The sequence below is a fragment of the Oncorhynchus kisutch genome, linkage group LG29, assembly GCF_002021735.2.
Source record: "Oncorhynchus kisutch isolate 150728-3 linkage group LG29, Okis_V2, whole genome shotgun sequence".
NCBI classification, from domain to species: domain Eukaryota; kingdom Metazoa; phylum Chordata; class Actinopteri; order Salmoniformes; family Salmonidae; genus Oncorhynchus; species Oncorhynchus kisutch.
In genome coordinates this window covers 15092981-15116350 of record NC_034202.2, presented here as the reverse complement: position 1 = coordinate 15116350, position 23370 = coordinate 15092981, and the positions used below count along the sequence as shown (strand labels likewise).

General features: G+C 45.5%; 1 protein-coding gene across 1 annotated transcript in view; it reads right to left on the bottom strand.

Annotated features, from left to right (window-relative positions):
• LOC109873574 (voltage-dependent N-type calcium channel subunit alpha-1B-like) overlaps positions 1 to 23370 on the bottom strand; it is a 232508-nt gene that overhangs the window by 15677 nt on the left and 193461 nt on the right. Inside the window, exons 31-44 of the mRNA XM_031809441.1 lie at positions 21433 to 21516; positions 19059 to 19061; positions 18682 to 18798; positions 17782 to 17847; positions 16721 to 16812; positions 16302 to 16452; positions 15863 to 15990; positions 13214 to 13310; positions 5676 to 5781; positions 5197 to 5304; positions 4089 to 4249; positions 3705 to 3868; positions 2889 to 3024; positions 2428 to 2538 (exon numbers count right to left, since the gene is read on the bottom strand). Of these exons, the coding sequence (XP_031665301.1) occupies positions 2428 to 2538; positions 2889 to 3024; positions 3705 to 3868; positions 4089 to 4249; positions 5197 to 5304; positions 5676 to 5781; positions 13214 to 13310; positions 15863 to 15990; positions 16302 to 16452; positions 16721 to 16812; positions 17782 to 17847; positions 18682 to 18798; positions 19059 to 19061; positions 21433 to 21516 (1524 nt within the window). The remainder of the gene's footprint in view (positions 1 to 2427; positions 2539 to 2888; positions 3025 to 3704; positions 3869 to 4088; positions 4250 to 5196; positions 5305 to 5675; positions 5782 to 13213; positions 13311 to 15862; positions 15991 to 16301; positions 16453 to 16720; positions 16813 to 17781; positions 17848 to 18681; positions 18799 to 19058; positions 19062 to 21432; positions 21517 to 23370) is intronic.

The window sequence follows — 23370 nt, the reverse complement described above, 5'->3', positions numbered from 1 at the left end:
TGAGTAAAACATTTATGTTAACCCTCGCAAGGCTGCCGGCCCAGATGACATCTCTATCCTCAGAGCATGCGCAGACCAGCTGGCTGGTGTGTTTATGGACATATTCAATCATTCCCTATCCCTCATCCCATATGTATATACTGTACACTATACCATCTACTGCATCTTGCCTATGCCGTTCGGCCATCGCTCATCAATATATTTACATGTATATATTCTTATTCATTCCTTTACACTTGTAAGGTAGTTGTTGTGAAATTGTTAGAATACTTGTTAAATGTTACTGCATGGTCGGAACTAGAAGCACAAGCATTTCACTACACTTGCATTAACATCTGTTAACCATGTGTATGTGACCAATAACATTTGATTTGATTTGACCTGAATCCATGTCGTAACGACTGCATCTCCTCTGCGCTAGGCTGCGAAGCCATCGAGCACACCACAGCGCTCAAAACCCCAGGAAACTAAAACTCTGTCCTCTTCCTCCCTAACTTTGGAAAAAATAACAGTGTGTACCGCTAAACTAACAGTGGGTTAACTCCACCATAGAAAATTAACATTGAAGGAAAAGACCAAGGAAAGAATCAAAAATATAAGGAAGGATAGAGCCCTCCACAACGCCTCTCAACTACAAAACACTCCCAGCATGCACTGAGAGAGAGAGATAAAGAGAGAGAATGAGAGAGAAAGAGAGAGAGAAAGAGAGAGAGAGAGAGAGAGAGAGAGAGGCGGAACAGGTGTACATACTGCCAGGTAGGTCCCAGGTAGGTGGCGAGGGTGGTTCCGCTATCAGACAGCACACACAGGAAGGAGGTGGGTACAACATTAGCCATGGGCAATCAAGAGGAGGAGAGAAAGAGGAGAGAGGAGAAAGGGAAGAAAGGATGGGAGTGGATGGAGAGAAGGAAAGACCGACAGAGAGCAAAGCGAGACAGACAGGATTCATATGGTTAGACACGTAAACCAATCACACAGCTGGAAAAGAGGGTCCGGAAAAGGCCTTCAAGAGGAAAGAAACCTGGACTCCATTCACCACAGAGCAGGGAAAAAAACATGGCAAAAATGAAAGACCGGTACCAAATAAATGTCAGCCAAAAAAACTTTAAAGCATTGACTATAACCATAATGGAGGTCGACAAAAAGTCTAGTGTCAAACGTGAAAACAGACAAATGGGTCAAAAGAATAACAAGAAATATGTGGAAATGGTTTTCAATATTTATAAACAGGAAAGCATAGTGAAGATGGAGCATATTCGTAATAAGGTTTAAGCAGTTTCCCACACACTTCTCCATCTGAACTTTTTGGGGGGAGAGAGATTTGCATATTACATTATTAAGTATATACGGTACATCAGTAAAGTATATTACACAATGTGGCCATTATCAACAGTTGTTTAAAACATGAATATTTTATATTGTGTAGTATTCAAAAAATACTCTGCGTTAAGACAGACAGTTAAGAAGACAATATTCTCCCATGTGGCTCAGTTGGTAGATTATGGCACTTGCAACATCAGGTTGTGGGTTTGACTCCCACGTGGGACCAATACCAAAATGGATGCGCTCACTACTGTAAGTAGCTCTGAATAAGATGTCTGCTAAATGACGGTAGTGTAAAAGGTACAGTGTAGTCACTGTACTGCTGGGGACATGACTGTACATGCAGATTTGTTGAGGGAAAAATGACGAGATGTCACATAAGATCTACATACCAAAAGTCCTATGGGCCCTTGTCAAAAGTGGTACACTGTATATGGAAAAGGGTGACATTTGGGATGCACACAAGGTCAGCAGGATGACTTGATGTGCACTGACAGACAGCGTCTTTGCTTGAGTTAGCCTGTGGCTAACTCAATCCATTTCTAGCTACCTGCCTTTATATTCAGTCTTTCTTCCACTCGGTCTTTCGCTATATGTTCTCTTTCACTTCAACTACTTTCCCCACTCACTTCCTCTCTGTGTCTCAATAATATCATCACGAACTACTACTACATGAGAAAGTATTATTGAATACGGTCAAGTTTACTAGTTTTTTTAAATTTTACCTTTATTTAACCAGGCAAGTCAGTTAAGAACACATTCTTATTTTCAATGACGGCCTGGGAACAGTGGGTTAACTGCCTGTTCAGGGGCAGAACGACAGATTTGTACCTTGTCAGCTCGGGGGTTTGAACTCACAACCTTCCGGTTACTAGTCCAACGCTCTAACCACTAGGCTACCCTGCCGCCCTGTGTCGTACCATAGATATCAAAACTCATATGATGTTTACTAGCATTGTCCTAATGTTGACGTCGCCCTAATTGTAGAGTTAATGCTGTTTGATTTGAGCAAGCACCACGTTGGCAGCCCTGGCGGGGTTCTGGTGGGGTCCTATGTGAGAGAGTACAGGGGTACCGTAAGGAAGTGAGTGAAGGAGGACTTACATAGTACTGGGAGTCCAGTCTAGGCATGGAGGCTGCTCTGCCATGGCCCTCCAGACCAAAGTAGCCCTCTAAATCAGCACCGTTCTCCACCTGCCTCATCTCCACTGGTTCCTGAAACAACACACCGTATGCATATAGTTGAGTTGAGTGAATGATGGCGCGGTAGCTGCTTGCGCAATTCACATCTTTGGTAAATTGTATGTTGGGTTGCAAAACAGCACATTTCCCAAAGTTCCCAGCTTCTCCAGAAATCCCGGTCGGAAGATTTTAGGATTTCCTGCTCATTCCCTCCTGATACCAGGAATTTTCCCAACCAAGACTTCTGGCAAAACATTGGAATTTCAGAAAAGTTACCAGATTTTGCAACCACTAGTTGTGGGTACCAGAGGTTTAACAGTGAACTATGGTACGATGGTTTCTTGCATAATTCCTATCTTTGGTATTATATATGTACTAAGTACCTGAGGTTTGATGGAGTAGGGCACGTCCTCTGACTGGCCCCGCTGTACAGTCCGACTGTTAGTGCTGGACCGCTGGCCCTCCTGAGACAGCTGATCTCCTGATATGGACTCTTTTATGGCACTTCTAGGGCTTGGTCTGAGGTCACACACGCAAAACACAGACAAACAATGTGAGATATCTATCCGGCTCTGCGACCACCAGCCGTGGAGGTCGCACAGCCTGAGCATCCACCTCCCCAAAACTCCCAACCAACGCGTTCATTTAAATGTGGTGACAGTTGGAGAAATTGGTTGAGCCACGCTGAGATTTCGAAAGGTATGAAAGCCAAAGACTCTGATAAGCACTTCACATTGATCACTACTACGTCTACCTGTTTCCTTCCTGCGTGCAGTAGTGTATATGCCATGACTTGATTACACACAGGTGGATTGTATTTATCATCATTAGTCATTTAGGTCAACATTGGATCATTCAGAGATCCTCACTGAACTTCTGGAGAGAGTTTGCTGCACTGAAAGTAAAGGGGCTGAATAATTTTGCACTCCCAATTTTTCCGTTTTTGATTTGTTAAAAAAGTTTGAAATATCCAATAAATGTCGTTCCACTTCATGATTGTGTCCCACTTGTTGTTGATTCTTCACAAAAAAATACAGTTTTATATCTTTATATTTGAAGCCTGAAATGTGGCAAAAGGTCGCAAAGTTCAAGGGGGCCGAATACTTTCGCAAGGCACTGTATCTATACATTTCTATTGACTAGTGTATCTATACAAAGACTGTATATCTGCTAAGAAAAACATATGGGCGGGCACTCACACTGTGTCACCATTGGTTAGAGAGGTGGTGACGGGCGGGGGCTCTGGCTGAGGCTCTGGTTCAGGTTGTGAGGGGGGCGGGGGCTTGGCAGTGGTGATTGGCGTCTCCTCCTGCATATGGGTCATGGGCATCATGGGGCGGAAGAAGGCTGCACCCTTTTTATTCTGCAGGAGACAGAGAGATTTCTAGTCATCTGGACCTCCCATCGGCTTTTCTCACTAGAATCAAGTAGAGGTAGTGACAAATTCAATGGATGTGGAGCCTATAACGCGTTCTTCATTTGTGGATGGAGATAGCCCTCAATGGCGCAGCCCATGCTGTCTCAGAAGCAATTATGGCAAAGTTGAGTCCTCTTTCCAACTCTATGTTGTGGCCATATACTACCTTAATTGTCCCTGTGAAGTCCAGTCCCAGTTGCTGTTCCAGCCTCTTGGCCCGGTTCTGCTTGTAGTAGTCAAAGATCATGAGGGCAGCATAGACCTTCCCCACTGTCAGCTCTCGGTTTACAACCGCAAAGGGGCATATGAGCTCATTGAACTCATCAACTGAAAGGAGTGAAGAAGGAAGGAAAAATGAAGAGAGAAAGTCAGTGGAGAAAAGCTGAAGCACGATCCACCACCACTAGATGGCATTGGAAGAGCAGACAGAAAGAAGAAGATTATAGTGTAGTCATGTTCTGTGTGTGTGTGTGTAAACATAGCTACCTCATACACAGAGTAAACTGAAGAGCAGTAGAAAGAGCAGAACGAGAAAACAGTTGAGACTACACACTCACTCAAGGGATGACTGGGCTTTGGTGAAGCTCAGTGCTCTGAAGATTATTGCAATCTTTTTTGTGTCTCTCAGCTCTTTCTCTTCTGTCTCTCTATGGCTCTCTATTTCAGTTTCTCTTTCATGCTCTCTAACACAAACATAGACTCCAAGACACACACACACACACACACACACACACACACACACACACACACACACACACACACACACACACACACACACACACACACACACACACACACACACACACACACACTATTGCTTTACTAACCTTGTGGGGACACACAATTGATTCCCATTCAAAATCCTACTTTCCCTAAACCTGACCCTAACTTTAACCTTAACCCTAAACCTAAATATAACCCCTCTTAGAAATAATATTTTTCCTCATGGGGACCCGCAACATGTCCATATTTATTTTGTAATATATTTGTTTATCTTTATTTAACTAGGCAAATCAGTTAAGAACAAATTCTTATTTTCAATGACAGCCTAGGAACAGTGGGTTAACTGCCTTTTTTAGGGGCAGAACGACAGATTCGATCTTGCAACCTTTCGGTTACTAGTCCAATGCTCTAACCACTAGAGTTGGTCATTTACTATTCTTGTGGGGACCTCTGCTTTCCACAAGTATAGTTAAAACACACACACACACACACACACACACACACACACACACACACACACACACACACACACACACACCAGTGTCGCCTACTTTTATATGGTGTGACCAGCAGGTCAACAGTCTTCTGAGGCAGGTTAGGCCAGACTCTGGAGATCTCCTTCCTCAGATCAGCATCACACAGGCGCTGAGCCAGCACCCCTGAGGAGAGACACACTCATATGTCACATCAAGTCCATCCACACTTATCATGGAAATTTGACTGGTAAACACAGATGCAATTCATTATGACTTGAATGGGGACTCCTTTCTATTCATTCTAGTTCATTGGTCTCACCCCTACCCATCAGACCTAGCAGGACAGGTTTTTAGGCCGCCACCCTAACTTTTGAATGATTACATATTATTCTTTATTTCTTTACATAAAAATATACCACATTTTTTAAATAATATTTCTAACAACTTTTTATTCTATCAATGTTTTACATTGATTTTAATTTCCCTTTTTCCTATCCTATTATTGTGGTTGGAGTGTGTATGTGTGTAAGGGGATAAGGTCAGAGGTCACTGACCAGATGCCAGTTTGATCTCCAGAGCAGTGCGGATGAGAGCCATCAGCGTGGACGTGAAGTGCACCGTATTGTCATCGGCGATGGGCATGTTCATTTTGACCAATCGCTAAGGAGAATAGAAACCATGGTGAGGGGCCCATTAGAACACCAATTTTAGCACCTGTTACAATCAATTGCTCTTTGGGCAGGTTCTGTGTGCTGCCTGTAGAGTAGTTCCATGTTAACTGATGGAATTGAGACTGACAAGTCCTGCAGAGACTGAGAGTGTCCTAATAGGGACACCGTACATACAGTGAGAGTGATGTTGACTTTTGACAGCCAGTGGCTTGGATTAGTTTCAGTCCAGCAGACAGAAGAGCTTTCCCAGGAGCACAACAACACAACACAAGACATCCCAGAGAGGAGAGAGAATGTTCAGAGCAACACTCCATGCAGATGGTAATGTGAAAGTCAGACTATGGGTCAAGGTCTGAGATGGACATTGGGAAGGACATGCATAACAAATCAACTGGATGTGCATTAGGACTCCTTAGGACTCCTTGGGACGTGTCAGTGAGTTTCACTCAAAGACTGACAGGAAAGTGACGTAGTAGCGATTTACTAGAAGCCATGAGTGGTGTGGATGAAGAGGTAGTATTGTTCGGCATTAAGTAAATGATAGAAACAGTTCACATGTCAACATGCTTCCAAGGCCCTGGAGCAGTATGTTTTAGTGCTGCTATGAAATAATGAATGAATGAAGCCGTATCTGTTTCTGGGGACACACTCCTCCCCCTAGCCTCTTCATTTTTAGGCGGGTAGCAGAGCAGACAGATAATCTGCATCCCAAATGACACCTTATTCCCTAAATAGTTCATTAAACAGGGAATAGTGCCATTTGAGACTCAGTCATAGTGACATACATGCATGTAGAGCTCCATGAACGGTTAATGGAGAGGAAGGATGAGAATGCACACAAACACATGCATGCTTCGCAGAGGGGAAGACTGGGACGGATGAATCCTATTGTCTTCAAGCCAAGTGGAGGGGAATCGCAGATGAGGCATGTGTGTGCAAGCAAGCCTCCCTTGAACTCAAGAGAGCATACTTCCATGCAGGAGCTGTTACAATACAGAAGCAGAGGAGGAGAGGGGGAAGAGGGAAAAGGGTGGGTGGGTGGGGGACACATACACACCACCTATGCATGCAGGGTCTGACATGTCAGGTAGTCCCCACTAGGGTGAAAGGAAAACCACAGACACATTTGAGGCCATCCCACAAACATATAAATACTGTATGTACACATTCTGTCAAAAACATGCGCACACACACACACACACACACACACACACATACACACACACACAGTGGAGTTAAGCAGATAAGAGTAACGAAAAATCCCCACAGGGAGGAAAATAAAGGTAATTTAGCAGGGAAGCTCAGCTCATAGCCAGAGCGGAAAATTAGGAGTTATAAACAGAGGGTGACAGAGGTACAACAGAGGAGTTATAAACAGAGGGTGACAGAGGGACAACAGAGGAGTTATAAACAGAGGGTGACAGAGGGACAACAGAGGAGTCATAAACAGAGGGTGACAGAGGGACAACAGAGGAGTTATAAACAGAGGGACAACAGAGGTACAACAGAGGAGTTATAAACAGAGGGTGACAGAGGTACAACAGAGGAGTTATAAACAGAGGATGACAGAGGTACAACAGAAGAGTTATGAACAGAGGGTGACAGAGGTACAACAGAGGAGTTATAAACAGAGGCTGACAGAGGTACAACAGAAGAGTTATGAACAGAGGGTGACAGAGGTACACCAGAGGAGTTATGAACCTAGGGTGACAGAGGGACAACAGAGGAGTTATAAACAGAGGGTGACAGAGGGACAACAGAGGAGTTATAAACAGAGGGACAACAGAGGTACAACAGAGGAGTTATAAACAGAGGGTGACAGAGGGACAACAGGAGTTATAAACAGAGGGTGACAGAGGGACAACAGAGGTACAACAGAGGAGTTATAAACAGAGGGACAACAGAGGGACAACAGAGGAGTTATAAACAGAGGGTGAGAGAGGGACAACAGAGGAGTTATAAACAGAGGGACAACAGAGGTACAACAGAGGAGTTATAAACAGAGGGTGACAGAGGGACAACAGAGGAGTTATAAACAGAGGGTGACAGAGGGACAACAGAGGAGTTATAAACAGAGGGTGACAGATGGACAACAGAGAAGTTATAAACAGGATGACAGAGGTACAACAGAGGAGTTATGAACAGAGGGTGACAGAGGTACAACAGAGGAGTTATAAACAGAGGATGACAGAGGTACAACAGAAGAGTTATGAACAGAGGGTGACAGAGGTACACCAGAGGAGTTATAAACAGAGGATGACAGAGGTACAACAGAGGAGTTATAAACAGAGGATGTCAGAGGTACAACAGAGGAGTTATAAACAGAGGATGACAGAGGTACAACAGAGGAGTTATAAACAGAGGATGACAGAGGTACAACAGAAGAGTTATGAACAGAGGATGACAGAGGTACAACAGAGGAGTTATAAACAGAGGATGACAGAGGTACAACAGAGGAGTTATAAACAGAGGATGACAGAGGTACAACAGAAGAGTTATGAACAGAGGATGACAGAGGTACAACAGAGGAGTTATGAACAGAGGATGACAGAGGTACAACAGAGGAGTTATGAACAGAGGATGACAGAGGTACAACAGAAGAGTTATGAACAGAGGGTGACAGAGGTACAACAGAGGAGTTATGAACAGAGGGTGACAGAGGTACAACAGAAGAGTTATGAACAGAGGATGACAGAGGTACCACAGAGGAGTTGTGAACAGAGGATGACAAGAGTTGCCTCTGTGTTGTTTCCATGCCGCTGCGCTGTTTGTGGGTACTTGGCTACCTACCAAACGTTTAGCTTTTTACTATTAATAACCGATTAATCAAACTCTTAATTTCACAACTATACCAATGCCTTCACTCAACTTTTTCATTCAACTTTTTCACCCCGGACGATGTATATGGACATGGATCTGCAGGGCCTCCACCAGCCGAAGACAAGTAACATTATGTCTTCTCATTGCAGTCGCTGTACTCATAATATGGAGGAGAACTATCTCCTTATCGTGAGGATAGCCAAGTTGCAAGCCCATGTTCAGATGAAATCGTAAACTAGGGCAATTTAAGTGTAGGAAAGGGTCTGTGCTGCCAGTAAGTACAGGTACAGTAGTAGTGGTAACCCCCTGCTCAGTCCCCTCAGCTGGACAATTTTGTCATGGCTTCTGGAAAGAAATGCTGTTGGCATGCTCAACCGATGTCGCTCAATAAGCTGATAGAAACGTTCCCCATTTAAGCAACGAGTCAGAGTCAGAGCCTGAGCCTTCTCAGATCTCTCCACCACCCAATACATGGTCTGAGCCTTCTCAGATCTCTCCACCACCCGATACCACCCGAGCCTTCCACCATTAGCAACAACAAATTTAAAACCCTCATCATTGGCGATTCCATTGCCCGCAATATTAGACTCGCAGTACGTCTCTGTGGATGTTATGTCCTCTGACAAATCAATGGTATGTTTCTTTGTTCCTCAAGGTTCTGTTCTTGTCACGAATCCCGTTTCCTGAGTCTGTTTTTTGCCTGTGTTCTGTCCTGGAGTGTTTTTTCCCGCGTCCTGTCTGGTTGCCGGGCAATGTAGCCAGTTGGGAGTTCTGATTACCCGCACCTGTATCCCATCAGCTATCTGCACACCTGGTCCTGATCATCTCTCCTCTTCATAAGCCCGGACCTGACATCCATTCCCTGCCGGATCGTTAGCCATGAACAGTATGTTGTGCCATAGTATCAGCCTCAAGTTGGATAGAATTTGTTTTGTTGTTTTTTTACGTATTGCTTGCCTTAAACTTACCTCCGTTTGTTCTGTCTTCAGTTACTCACCCGGATCATTTACCCCATTTCCGCCTGGTCGTCGGAGGATTCCGCTCCCCCATTGGATCCACCTATTTACTCCCATCAACTCACCACCGCTGCCCGCTACGCCACCTGGATATATCTACCCATTCACATTCACTTGTAAATAAATACTCACCTTCTTCCTACTCTCCTTGTCCTGGTCTGCTTCTGGGTTCGATTTTGAAAGAACGTCACTATTGTTCTCACTTTATATCCTGATGGTGATGGTATTTGGAAACACAATGTCAATTTTCACTGCTATGCAGATGACACACAGCTGTACATTTCAGTGAAACACGTTGAAGCCCCAAAACTGCCTACACTGGAAGCCTGTGTTTTAGACATAAGGAAGTGGATGGTGGCAAAACAGAGATGCTAGTTGTAGGTCCCAAGAAACAAAGAGATCTGCTGTCAGATCTGACAATGGATGTTGCACAGTGGTTGCACAGTCGTCTCAAATAAAACTGTGAAGGACCTTGGCGTTACTCTGGACCCTGATCTCTCTTTTGACAAACATGTACACATTTTTCAAGCATAGATTTTTTCCACCTTCAAAACATTACTAAAATCTGAAACATTCTGTCCAAAAATGATGCAGAAAAACTAATCCATGCTTTTGTCACTTCAAGATTAGACTACTGCAATGCTCTACTCTCCGAATACCCAGATAAGACACTAAATAAACTTCTGCTACTGCTAAATACAGCTGCTAGAATCTTGACAAGAACCCAAAGGTTTTATCATATTACTCAAGGCACTACACATGAGTCCTGTTAAGGCTTGGGGTGATTTCAAGGTTTTACTGTTAACCTACAAAAACACTACATGGACTAGTTCTTCCTATTTGGTCCTGTCGTACATACCTACACGTACGCTAGGGTCACAAGACGCAGGCCTCCTTATTGTTCCTAGAATTTCTAAGCAAACAGCTGGAGATAGGGCTTTCTCCTATAGAGCAACATTTTTATGGAAGTCTGCCGATCCCAACCTTTAAGTCTTTACTGAAGACTCATCTCTTCAGTGGGTCCTATGATTTGAGCGTTGTCTGGCCCAGGGGTGTGAAGGTGAACGGCAAGGCACTGGAGTGACGACCCACCCTTGCTGTCGCTGCCTAGCCGGCTCCCCTCTCTCCACTGGGATTCTCTGCCTCTGACCCTATTATGGGGGGCTCAGTCACTGGCTTGCTCTCCCATGCCATCCCTATGAAGGGCGTATCACATCATGCCAGGCTTTTTTTCACCGTAGTCAACTTGAATGGGTTGAGTCACTGACGTGATCTTCCTGTCCGGCTTGTGCGGTGGTGAAGGTCTTTGTGCGCTATACTAGACCTTGTCTCAGGGTAGCAAGTAAGTGGTCTGTTGATATCTCTTTGGTGGTGTGGGGGCTGTGCTCTGGCAAAGTGGGTGTGGTTATATCCTGCCTGGTTGGCCCTATCCAGTGTCCCCAAACCCTCCCTCCCAGAGGACCTGTGCACTAGGACCACCTGGCCTGATGATTCCTGGCAGTCCCCGCCCACCTGATCGTGCTGCTGATCCAGTTTCTGCTGTTCTGCCTGTGGCTATGGAACCCTGACCTGTTCACCGGATGTGCTACATTATCCCAGACCTGCTGTTTCAACCCTCTCTCTCCCCTCTTTCCTTCTCTCTCTCTCTACCACACCTGCTGTCTCGACCTCTGAATGTTCGGCTATGAAAAGCCAATTGACGTTTACTCCTGAGGTGCTGACCTGTTGCGCCCTCTATAACCACTGTGATTATTATTTGACCGTGCTGGTCGACTATGAACTTTTGAACATGTTGATGAACGATCTGGCCTTAATAGCCATGTACTCTCAGAATCTCCATCCAGCACAGCCAAAAGAGGACTGGCCACCTATCAGAGCCTGGTTCCTCTCTAGGTTTCTTCCTAGGTTCCAGCCTTTCTAGGGAGTTATTCCTAGCAACCGTGCTTCTACATCTGCATTGCTTGCCCTTTGGGGTTTTAGGCTGGGTTTCTGTATAAGCACTTGCTGAAAAAAAATGGCTTTATAAATAAATGTGATTGATTGAGCAGAGGAGTTAAAAACAGAGGGTGACAGAGGGACAACAGAGGAGTTATAAACAGAGGGTGACAGACACACCAGACAGGAGTTATAAACAGAGGGTGACAGAGACACGAGACAGGAGTTATAAACAGAGGGTGACAGACACACGACACAGGAGTTAAAAACAGAGGGTGACAGAGACACGACACAGGAGTTAAAAACAGAGGGTGACAGAGACACGACACAGGAGTTAAAAACAGAGTGTGACAGACACACGACACAGGAGTTATAAACAGAGGGTGACAGACACACGACACAGGAGTTAAAAACAGAGTGTGACAGAGACACGAGACAGGAGTTATAAACAGAGGGTGACAGAGACACGAGACAGGAGTTATAAACAGAGGGTGACAGAGACACGAGACAGGAGTTAAAAACAGAGTGTGACAGAGGGACAACAGAGGAGTTATAAACATAGTGTGACAGAAACACGAGACAGGAGTTATAAACAGAGGGTGACAGAGGGACAACAGAGGAGTTATAAACAGAGTGTGACAGAGACACGAGACAAGAGTTATAAACAGAGGGTGACAGACACACGACACAGGAGTTAAAAACAGAGTGTGACAGAGGGACAACAGAGACGCACAGGAACCTCTACGTTCATTAAGGAGGGAGTTGAGCGAGATGCATTTTCCACAACAGCAAAGGAAAGAAAGAAGAAAGTAAAAATGAGATGTAAAAAAAATGGCTAGCTTCGCTCTCTCTCATTTCTCCCTGTTCATTAATCTCTCTAAAGCAGGAGTTATATTTGGAGACCCCACACACGTCAGATCCAACTAGTCGCTTGGCAGACGTTTTTATCCAGGGCACGGCTAGGGCTGTCTTAACCATGATTCATCTCGACAGCTGTGTACACGCTGGAGCCACTCATAGTAAGTACCACACTCAGAGGTAAATGCCATAAACAGAGTGTACCTGAGGGCTGAACCAGATTTACCTTGGTCCACAATACAAGCTCTCTAAATACTGCAGCTCAACACAGCCCAGCCCATATAGTATAGATTGGAGAAGAGGGGACAGGTTTATTACTCGACCATATTAACCTCATATTCATTATCTGTTTTTATGTGACAACGGCATGTTTGGTTAAAACAATAGGAAGAAAAGGTCCTAAGAATGTGTCGATGTCATCAAAGTGATTTTTCAAAACCTGCGAAGAGTTTTTAGCTAACGTCTTGGTAATAGTGTGGCTTGTGTCAACTGTCTGTCTTGACTTCTTCTTAGTTGAACATAATTAAAACACAGTCTAAAAACAAAACAAGTCTAAATGGCCAGACAGTGAAGTGAGCACGCTAAACGCCAAAAGCTGAGAGGGAGCAGAAGGCAGAAGAGAATGTCACAAACAGACAGGAAGAGCAACAACGAGGAAAAAACAAGAGCCCAGCAGGAAGTGGCTGTGACAGTCTGACAGAAGCCGGGAGACACAGGACAGGTGGGATTGAGCGGCAGAAGTGAGAGGAAGATTGCTGGGGGAGGAAGGGAGAGGAGGGGGAAAGGGTCTACCTTATAGGCGATTCTGGGCGGGCATTTCTTTCCCACACCTAGAGGAGGGGACATGTGGCGGAGCATCTCGTGCATATCAAGGTAGGTCATACGGCCACTTCACAGGGGAAGATGTCACAGGGGACCACAGAGGTCAAAGAGAGGGTGATGGAGGTATCCAGAGAAGGTTGGAGGAGGACGGAGTTAGAAATGACCAAAAGAGGACAGTAAAACAGTAGAGAAAATGGCAAAAACAGAAATCTGTGTTATTTTAGATTTCCAGGGCAGTGGATTCCATGGCGGGATCTCATCCCTGTCCTGCCTAAGACAGGGATGTATCCCAGGATTGGACAGGAGGAGGGTGGGGTGTTTTCCCGGGAATTCCCTGAGGAGAGATGTCGGGATGGCAGGATCATGATGTTGGATTGAGACATGTACAGTATATATTCAGTATGTCAGGGGGAGGTTGTGGCGTCACTGTTCAGATGTCATCTGTTTCTGCATGCTATGAGACATCAGCGGTAACCAAATTGAACACAGGAAACAAAGCACACAATGCTCATAACCTTTGCTTTACTCGGTGTGTGCACTGGTTTAAACAGTCTCTTGGGCCTACTTCGAGAAACCATATAGGCCTACTGCATACAGCATACTGTACTGTATTCAGTATGGTGAAGAAATAACTTGATGGTGAAGCCTGGCCAGTATACTGTAACGAGACCTACATTGTGGCATTGTTTTCCATTAGTTCCCATGGTTACCCACCAGCCGGTTAGTATGGAAGGTGTATGCTTGTGTGTTTGTGTGTGGTGGAATCCCTGGCCCTAGGAGTCATTCACAGTCATTCATTTTCCACTTCCACCTCATCCCTTTATGATTAAGGGGTGTGTGGGGTTGCAAACCTTGTAGGCCACCCTATTAGGGCACTTCTTCCCTAAGCCGAGAGGAGGCGAGATAAAACGCAACAATTTGTACATATCCTGATAGCATATCCTTCCGCTGTAAAAGACACAGGTTAAAAAGAGGTTAGGACACAAACACCACCATTTCTGCTCCTGTGACTTAACATATTCATTATATCCTCCATTGTATGCAGTCATGGTCATTGAATAAAGTACACCTGTGGATAGTGCAGATATAAAAAACATTTGGAACACCGTTTCCCGTGTGTATCAAGAATGATCCACCACCCGAAGACATCAAGTCAACTTGACACAACTGTGGGAAACACCTTCTTAATATTCAGTTGCACTTCCTTTACCCCTCAGAACAGCCTAAATTATTTGGGGTATGGACTCTACAAGGTGTCGAAAGCATTCCACAGGGATGCTGGCCCATGTTGACAACAATGCTTCCCACAGTTGTGTCAAGTTGGCTGGATGTCCATTGGGTGGTGGACCATTCTTGATACACACAGGAAACTATTGAGTGTGCAAATTCCAGCAGTGTTGCAGTTCTTGACACACTCAAACCGGTGCGCCTGGCACCTACTACCACACCTCATTCAAAGGCACTTAAATCTTACATCTTGCCCATTCACCCTCTGAATGGCACACATACACAATCTGTCTAAATTGTCTCAAGGCTTAAAACTCCTTCTTTAACCTGTCTCCTTCCCTTCATCCACACGGTTTGAAGTGGATTTAACAAGTGACATCAATAAAGGATCAAAGATTTCGCCTGGATTCACCTTGTCAGTATATGTCATGGAAAGAGCAGGTGTTCCTAATGTTTTGTAAACTCGGTGTATAAATAACAAGCTTACCTATCTAGTCATACATGACTACATGGTTCCTGGGAGGTTATAAGTCTACGTCCCAAATTGAACCCTACTTTTGAGTCTGCATGTAAGGGAAAAGGATGCCATTTGGGACCAGTGGAGGCTGCTGAGGGGAGGACGGCTCATAATAATGGCTGGAACTGAGCGAATGGAATGGCATCAAACACATGGAAACCATGTTTGGCCTATTTGATACCATTCCACCGATTCCACTCCAGCCGTTACCACGAGCCTGGGAGGATTCCTCCCCTTAATGGCTGTGTCTAACATCGGAGGGCCACAGGGGATGAGACTGAGCAACAGAGTCTGGATCTATGTCCCAAATGGCACCCTATTCCCTATATAGTGCACTACTTTTGACTAGGGCCCATAGAGAATAGGTTGGCAATTATGACACTTCTCATCCTGGTGCAAATCAGCCAAACATTTCATTTTTGCTCTTAGAGTTCCAGTATTTCTCAATGGATTCTGGTGAAGACTTTGGGAAGCGGTGGAGATAGATAAAGCTGTGTTGTGTGATTCAAATGACAGACAGAGAGGAGCTTTCGAGCCGCCAGCTTAGTGAGGGGAGCCTAGCGGATGGCAGAGTGGAACCATGGATTTACATGCATCAGTCTGCCTGTGGGGCCCTAGTCGGCACTCCAGGGCCAGTCTTAACGTCACTCAGAAGTGCCCTCCCTGACGGTCAAACGTCGTCAAACGTCACAGAGTCATCCCACTGGAACTTAGAGCCAACTTTGTTGTGTCGGCGACTATTTGCTGTACCCCTGACAATCACGGCCACTTCCACCCCTCATCTCCTACCTTCACCTCTTCACTACTGAACCTGAAACAGACGCTATCTTGACAAAGGGGGGGGGATCACTTGTAGGAGGATTACTGATACGTACCAGGCAGCAGGGTCGTACTCGGCCCAGACGCGGATAAATTCGTCCAGGTGGTGAGGCCCCAGGATGGAGGCATCTCTGGTTAGGTACTCAAAGTTGTCCATGATGACCGCCACAAAAAGGTTGAGCATCTGGAGGGAGAAAGAGGGAGATGGAGAGGTAAGAGTTTCCATCGCAAGTGGTCAAGTTGGGGTCAACAACATTGTATCACAGAGACAGAGAAGACTCAAGTGGCCAACAAGAAGGGACTGACCAATAATAACTGGACCATTTCATCAGAGTAAGAGAGCCTAGATGAGCACTGTGTAGGTAGCGTGCATGCACATGTAAGGAGATACTGTATGTGTCTGTATCCTGAGTGGTTATTCATTGCTGATCATTGGTCATTCACTGGACATGGGACATTCTGAATGGTCATTCATTTGCGATGGCCCATACTGACCAGGAAGGAGCAGAGGAAGATGAAGGAGACAAAGTAGAAGTAAGCAAAATCACTGCCGCATTCCTTCCCTCCAGACCCTGACAGTTTATCACACGGACGGTTACTCAGACACGACAGCATGATCTCATGCCACGCCTCGCCTGTTGCACTCCTGCGACACACACACACACACACACACACACACACACACACACACACAGACAGACAGACAGACAGACAGACACACACCCACATGGTATATGTAAACAAATACACATCATTGGAAACTACACAGGAAATCCCATCACAAACACCACCATGGGCATGAGGAACTACATGTCTCTTTTACGACATTACATTGCAATATAAAGAACAGGCCGATATGTGGGAAAACGTCTAATGGAACAGGAAGAATATGGAGAATGTGGAGGCATGGCCACCTGAACAGAAGCATCAGAGCCTGAAAGAATGTCTGGAAGTTGTTGTGGTGGTTGATGGCCGATTCCTCATTCAGCTCAATGTTTCCAAACACCTGAAGTAAGCAGAAAGGGCCGGCGTAGCAGTTAGAGGGATTCCCTGTATGCTATCTATGGTTATGTCCCAAATGGGCCCCTATTCCCTATATAGTGCATGCCTTTTAACCAGAGCTCTATGGGTCCTGGTAAGAAGTAGTGCACTATGTATGGGATGTGGGGCCATTTCAAACGCACATACAGTACGTGTGAGTAAGCAATGGGTGAGTAAGCAGCTGAATGTATCAGCATTTGCAGGATTTGATATGATGTAATGTAGTGCTATCTCCGAAAAACACATTAGCCACTTTTGCCAGGAATCAGTATCTTTCTCAAATCGCGCCAGGGTAGGCAGAAGACTGCGTGTGTGTGTGTGTGTGTGTGTGTGTGTGTGTGTGTGTGTGTGTGTGTGTGTGTGTGTGTGTGGGCGGGGTGAAGCATGGAAGACGGAAGGCATAGTGATTATGTTGTATAGCTATCTAGAGATGTTGATAATCTAATAACAAGAGAATCCAAAGACATGGCGACGTCCTCTATCCTACCCAAATCTACACTTATAGTGTGCATCCCAAATGGCACCCTATTCCCAATATAGTGCACTACTTTTGATATTCCCTCTATAGTGCACTACTTTTGACCAGGACCCATAGGTATGTAGTGCACCGCATAGTAAAAAGCGTGCCATTTGGGATGCACAGTTAGTCCTGATGATAACAAAGAGCCAGATAAGCTTCTGTTGGTGTTATGTTTGTCACTAATTATGGGGGGGGGATCCTGATCAAGCCCTCCGGGGCACCATAGTCATTAAACAGCATCGCTGATTAAACGATGGCTCTTTTACCAGAAGTCACAATTACCATTGATTTACAATGCCATGCTAATCTAGTGGAGGGAACATACCTTCATTGTGCATTCAATAAAGCATTTTTACAATTTTGTCTATCACCATGGCTTTTAAATGAGCAATCAACTCTAAAGGTATTACTCACCTGCATGCCGATGATGGCATAGATGAAGAAGAGCATAGCGATGAGGAGGCAGACGTAAGGTAGAGCCTGGAAATAGAAAACACATACACACAAGATAAATTAAAATCCCAGTGAGGTTTAATAGTCTTAATTATGGGACAGAGCAGCCAACTCTAGCCGCAGAGTTGATTTCCTTAATCACATACAGTGCCTTGCGAAAGTATTCGCCCCCCTTGAACTTTGCGACCTTTTGCCACATTTCAGGCTTCAAACATAAAGATATAAAACTGTATTTTTTTGTGAAGAATCAACAACAAGTGGGACACAATCATGAAGTGGAACAACATTTATTGGATATTTCAAACTTTCTTAACAAATCAAAAACGGAAAATTATTCAGCCCCTTTACTTTCAGTGCAGCAAACTCTCTCCAGAAGTTCAGTGAGGATCTCTGAATGATCCAATGTTGACCTAAATGTGTTTTTCCTGTCCGAGGGGTGCCCTAAACCTGCGCCCAGAGGGGAGTAGTTCAAAGTCCGGGTACAGGGGGCTGGCTTGGATTCTAAGCCCATAAAACCTATCCGTTTTCATAGGGGCTTAAAAGCTCTCATCACCCCACATTTAACCTGCTATCAGATTAACTAAAGCTGTCAATACCCTTGTTCTCTGTACAACAAAACTTTCAAGAGAGGCTCCATAGAACAAACTTCTTTAAGACTCCAAATGAACATCATTATCAATCCAAAGATCCATTACATGAAAGCAACCCAAAACATGTCCTTATTGTATTTCTTTATTTCCACTTATAGTGCCATGTGCTTACGGTTACTGCAACATAATGAATGGGCCTAACATTCATTCATTTGATCCGACGAATACCATGTTATTCTCAACTCTAAGAGGTCAGGGGTCAGTGACTCACCTTGAAGGACTGGACAAAGGTCCACAGCAGGATGCGGATGGTATAGCCCTGCCTCAATAGCTTGATGAGCCTGGCCGCCCTGAAAAGCCTCAGGAAACTCAGGTTGATCAGCTTGTCCTGCAGGACGAGACACAAACTGTACATCCATACTGGCCCTGGAACAGATCTGGGTTACACTAAGAATGGTGAAAGCAGATCCATTTTCCGTGAAGTGAAGAGTGTCTACCTATCCATTTATGTAACTGCTTCAAGTCATCTAATAACTGTTGCACCACATAACATACATGTGTTAAGGAACAAGTTAGGACCAAGACCCAAAGATAGACTGGCCACCAAGGGAAGAGTCAAAAGCAGCGGGAACAAGAAAAGTCACTTACCGTCTAGAGCGGCCCATAGTGTCAGAGAGGAGGCAGAGGGATGGCCCATAGTGTCAGAGAGGAGGCAGAGGGATGGCCCATAGTGTCAGAGAGGAGACAGAGGGATGGCCCATAGTGTCAGAGAGGAGGCAGAGGGATGGCCCATAGTGTCAGAGAGGAGGCAGAGGGATGGCCCATAGTGTCAGAGAGGAGGCAGAGGGATGGCCCATAGTGTCAGAGAGGAGGCAGAGGTTGGCAGAGGGATGGCCCATAGTGTCAGAGAGGAGGCAGAGGGATGGCCCATAGTGTCAGAGAGGAGGCAGAGGGATGGCCCATAGTGTCAGAGAGGAGGCAGAGGGATGGCCCATAGTGTCAGAGAGGAGGCAGAGGTTGGCAGAGTGATGGCCCATAGTGTCAGAGAGGAGGCAGAGGGATGGCCCATAGTGTCAGAGAGGAGGCAGAGGGATGGCCCATAAGTGTCAGAGAGGAGGCAGAGGGATGGCCCATAGTGTCAGAGAGGAGGCAGAGGGATGGCCCATAGTGTCAGAGAGGAGGCAGAGGTTGGCAGAGGGATGGCCCATAGTGTCAGAGAGGAGGCAGAGGTTGGCAGAGTGATGGCCCATAGTGTCAGAGAGGAGGCAGAGGGATGGCCCATAGTGTCAGAGAGGAGGCAGAGGTTGGCAGAGTGATGGCCCATAGTGTCAGAGAGGAGGCAGAGGTTGGCAGAGTGTTGGCCCATAGTGTCAGAGAGGAGGCAGAGGGATGGCCCATAGTGTCAGAGAGGAGGCAGAGGTTGGCAGAGTGATGGCCCATAGTGTCAGAGAGGAGGCAGAGGGATGGCCCATAGTGTCAGAGAGGAGGCAGAGGTTGGCAGAGTGATGGCCCATAGTGTCAGAGAGGAGGCAGAGGTTGACAGAGTGATGGCCCATAGTGTCAGAGAGGAGGCAGAGGTTGGCAGAGTGATGGCCCATAGTGTCAGATAGGAGGCAGAGTGATGGCCCATAGTGTCAGAGAGGAGGCAGAGGAGGCAGAGGGATGGCCCATAGTGTCAGAGAGGAGGCAGAGGGATGGCCCATAGTGTCAGAGAGGAGGCAGAGGTTGGCAGAGGGATGGCCCATAGTGTCAGAGAGGAGGCAGAGGTTGGCAGAGTGATGGCCCATAGTGTCAGAGAGGAGGCAGAGGTTGGCAGAGTGATGGCCCATAGTGTCAGAGAGGAGGCAGAGGTTGGCAGAGTGATGGCCCATAGTGTCAGAGAGGAGGCAGAGGTTGGCAGAGGGATGGCCCATAGTGTCAGAGAGGATGTAGAGGTTGGCAGAGGGATGGCCCATAGTGTCAGAGAGGAGGCAGAGGTTGGCAGAGTGATGGCCCATAGTGTCAGAGAGGAGGCAGAGGTTGGCAGAGGGATGGCCCATAGTGTCAGAGAGGAGGCAGAGGTTGACAGAGTGATGGCCCATAGTGTCAGAGAGGAGGCAGAGGTTGGCAGAGTGATGGCCCATAGTGTCAGAGAGGAGGCAGAGGTTGGCAGAGGGATGGCCCATAGTGTCAGAGAGGAGGCAGAGGTTGGCAGAGGGATGGCCCATAGTGTCAGAGAGGAGGCAGAGGTTGGCAGAGGGATGGCCCATAGTGTCAGAGAGGAGGCAGAGGTTGGCAGAGGGATGGCCCATAGTGTCAGAGAGGAGGCAGAGGTTGGCAGAGTGATGGCCCATAGTGTCAGAGAGGAGGCAGAGGTTGGCAGAGTGATGACCCATAGTGTCAGAGAGGAGGCAGAGGTTGACAGAGTGATGCCAAAGGGCAGGCGCCAGTAAAGTCATAGCAGAAGATGGAAACACAGTGAGAGAAAGAGAGAGAAAAAACAGAGAGAGCGAGATAAGAAAAAAAAACTGACAGTAACGTGGAGAGAAATCCTATAAAAAAAGAGATGTCTTCCACAAAGAGCGTTAAACAGTAAACAGACTACTCCAATCCACTTTAGTGCTACTGTGCTGCAATCTGCACAGAGGCTTTTCCTGATCCCCATTTCAAACTCTGCCTGCCACTTCTGTCTGTCCCCAGCTCCATACTAATCCATCCAGCATGAGACACTGAGCACTCAGTCCCGGCAGGAAGCTCTCAGCTATCCCCATCAGCTCTCTAGTAGGATCTGCTGTTGACTTCAACTTATTACCTCATCACAAGTACTGTAACTGGGTTAAACCTTGTGAAATGACTGTCCACTGGACACATCCTCCTTCAAGGAGTAAAGTTATTATGAGTGAAGTCATACAGGCAGGACAGCATATCGGAGTTTCCCTTTTGGCTGATGTCTTTACATATATGAAGTTGAATGGGCACATTGTACTGTGGCAGCTCTTACAGAAAGTACGATACTACATAGGGACATGGCAACAGAGCTTACCTTAATCTCTGTGACCAAGATGTCCGTGATACTTCCCAAAACTGTCACAAAGTCAAACACGTTCCAGGCTGCCTTCAGGTAATTCTGCAAACAGGGGAAGAGAGAGAGAGAGAGAGAGAGAGCGAGAGAGAGAAGGATAAAAGAGGTTTTATTGTAATTAGTACCAAACCCTTGCTCTTCAAATGCTTTTCTCTCAGGCCACTCTCTACAGAGCATGTCTTCTAAGCTCCTCAAATGAGGCAGCGTTTAATGACTTGGTCTGAGTTTCATTAAAGGGCCGTCCATCTATAGCCTACAGTGTGTCACTAACTCCCTGACACGCACAGACTTAAATTCCCACACAGTCCTACAGACTAGGGATGGGCATTGGGCATTTTTTGACTGTTTGAGTACTCTCATTATTATTTTTTGAGTACTGAAGTACTCCAATAATTAAAAAAGCTATTTTTTGAACAAGGGTGGCAATGTAAAAAAAAAAGCTCAATTATCTACATGCCAACAGTGAGCAACAATGCCTAATTTATCATAACCTTTACAGGTAACAAATCCTAATTGCAATAAGAAAAACAAGTGCCGTTTAAGATTAATTTATTGAAACTGTAATATCAACTTGTTATATTGTGTTGGTCCCATGTGTTGGTCCCATGTGTTGGTCCCATGTTTCATGAGCTGAAATAAAAGATCTCATAAATGTTCCATATACACACAAAGCTTATTTATCTTAAATGTACATTCCCGTCAGTGAGCATTTCTACCTTGCCAAGATAATTCATCCACCTGGAAGGCCCTTTAATGAAACTCAAACCAACTCATTAAAAGCTGCCTCAAATGTCTATTTCATGTATACTCTGTGATACTGGGTTGCAATTCCACATTGAATACTGCATGGGGATGAATTATGTCCAGAACATCAGTTTGGTGAGTATGCCTAGGCTTAATGATTCTGATGAAAATACACTCTGTCTTTATCCAACTAATGTTTCTGCATATTGTCAGCGTGGAACGTGTTTATGTTTGGGGGGGTAATAGCCTCGGCTAACCAATTCTAAATGTCACTAGCAGTTGGCAAAGTAGGGTCGTCACTAACGTTAGTTACCAACAAGCACAAAGTCATAAACTCTGATGGTATCTACAATTTTGCTTCTTAAAATCTGATTTTAACTTAACCCTGACCTTAACCACACTGTTAACCTTATGCCTAACCTAAACATTTGGACTAAAAAGCAAATGTTTGCTTTCATTAATCTTTACGACATAGACAATTTGGACTTTGTGGCCATGGTAACTAGTGACAACAATAAACGGAAAATAACACAATTATTCCAAAACTGTAGCTCAGTGATGGAACAGTATAAAACTGTCTTCCTTCCAAGGAATGTAGCTTGTGTATCCCATCAGTTAGATCCGTTTCTATAGGAGCGCTATAGGGAGCGCTCGGAAATTCTATGGAGTGAGTGAGACATGGAGGGGAAAGGGAATTTTGGGAGCAAAACTGTGATGCTTGGCTTGGTTTATTTTTTTTACAAATTGAACAGTCAGATCAAATGAATGCTGTCTTCAAGATAACATTTAGACCAAATAGTTTTACAGTATTTGAAGAAGAAAAAAATCTCTTGAGTTAAAGATCGAGTTCTGACGTCAGTTAGAGAACTCAAGTACTCAATTACTCCTGCTATCCCTATGTAAGGTGCAGACACCACACCACACACTCAGATGCTTCCAAACAGTGGCACAGACATCCTACTCTGTCAGGTGGCATGGCACTGAGCGTATGCTCCTCCTGGGGAACACAACGATTAGAGAAGCCAAGGTTTAAAATGGACGAGGCTCCTAGAGAGAGAGGAGAGAGAGAGAGGAGAGAGAGAAGAGAGAAAGAGAGGGAGAGAGAGAGAGAGAGAGAGAGAGAGAGAGAGAGAGAGAGGGAGGCCCATCCATCTG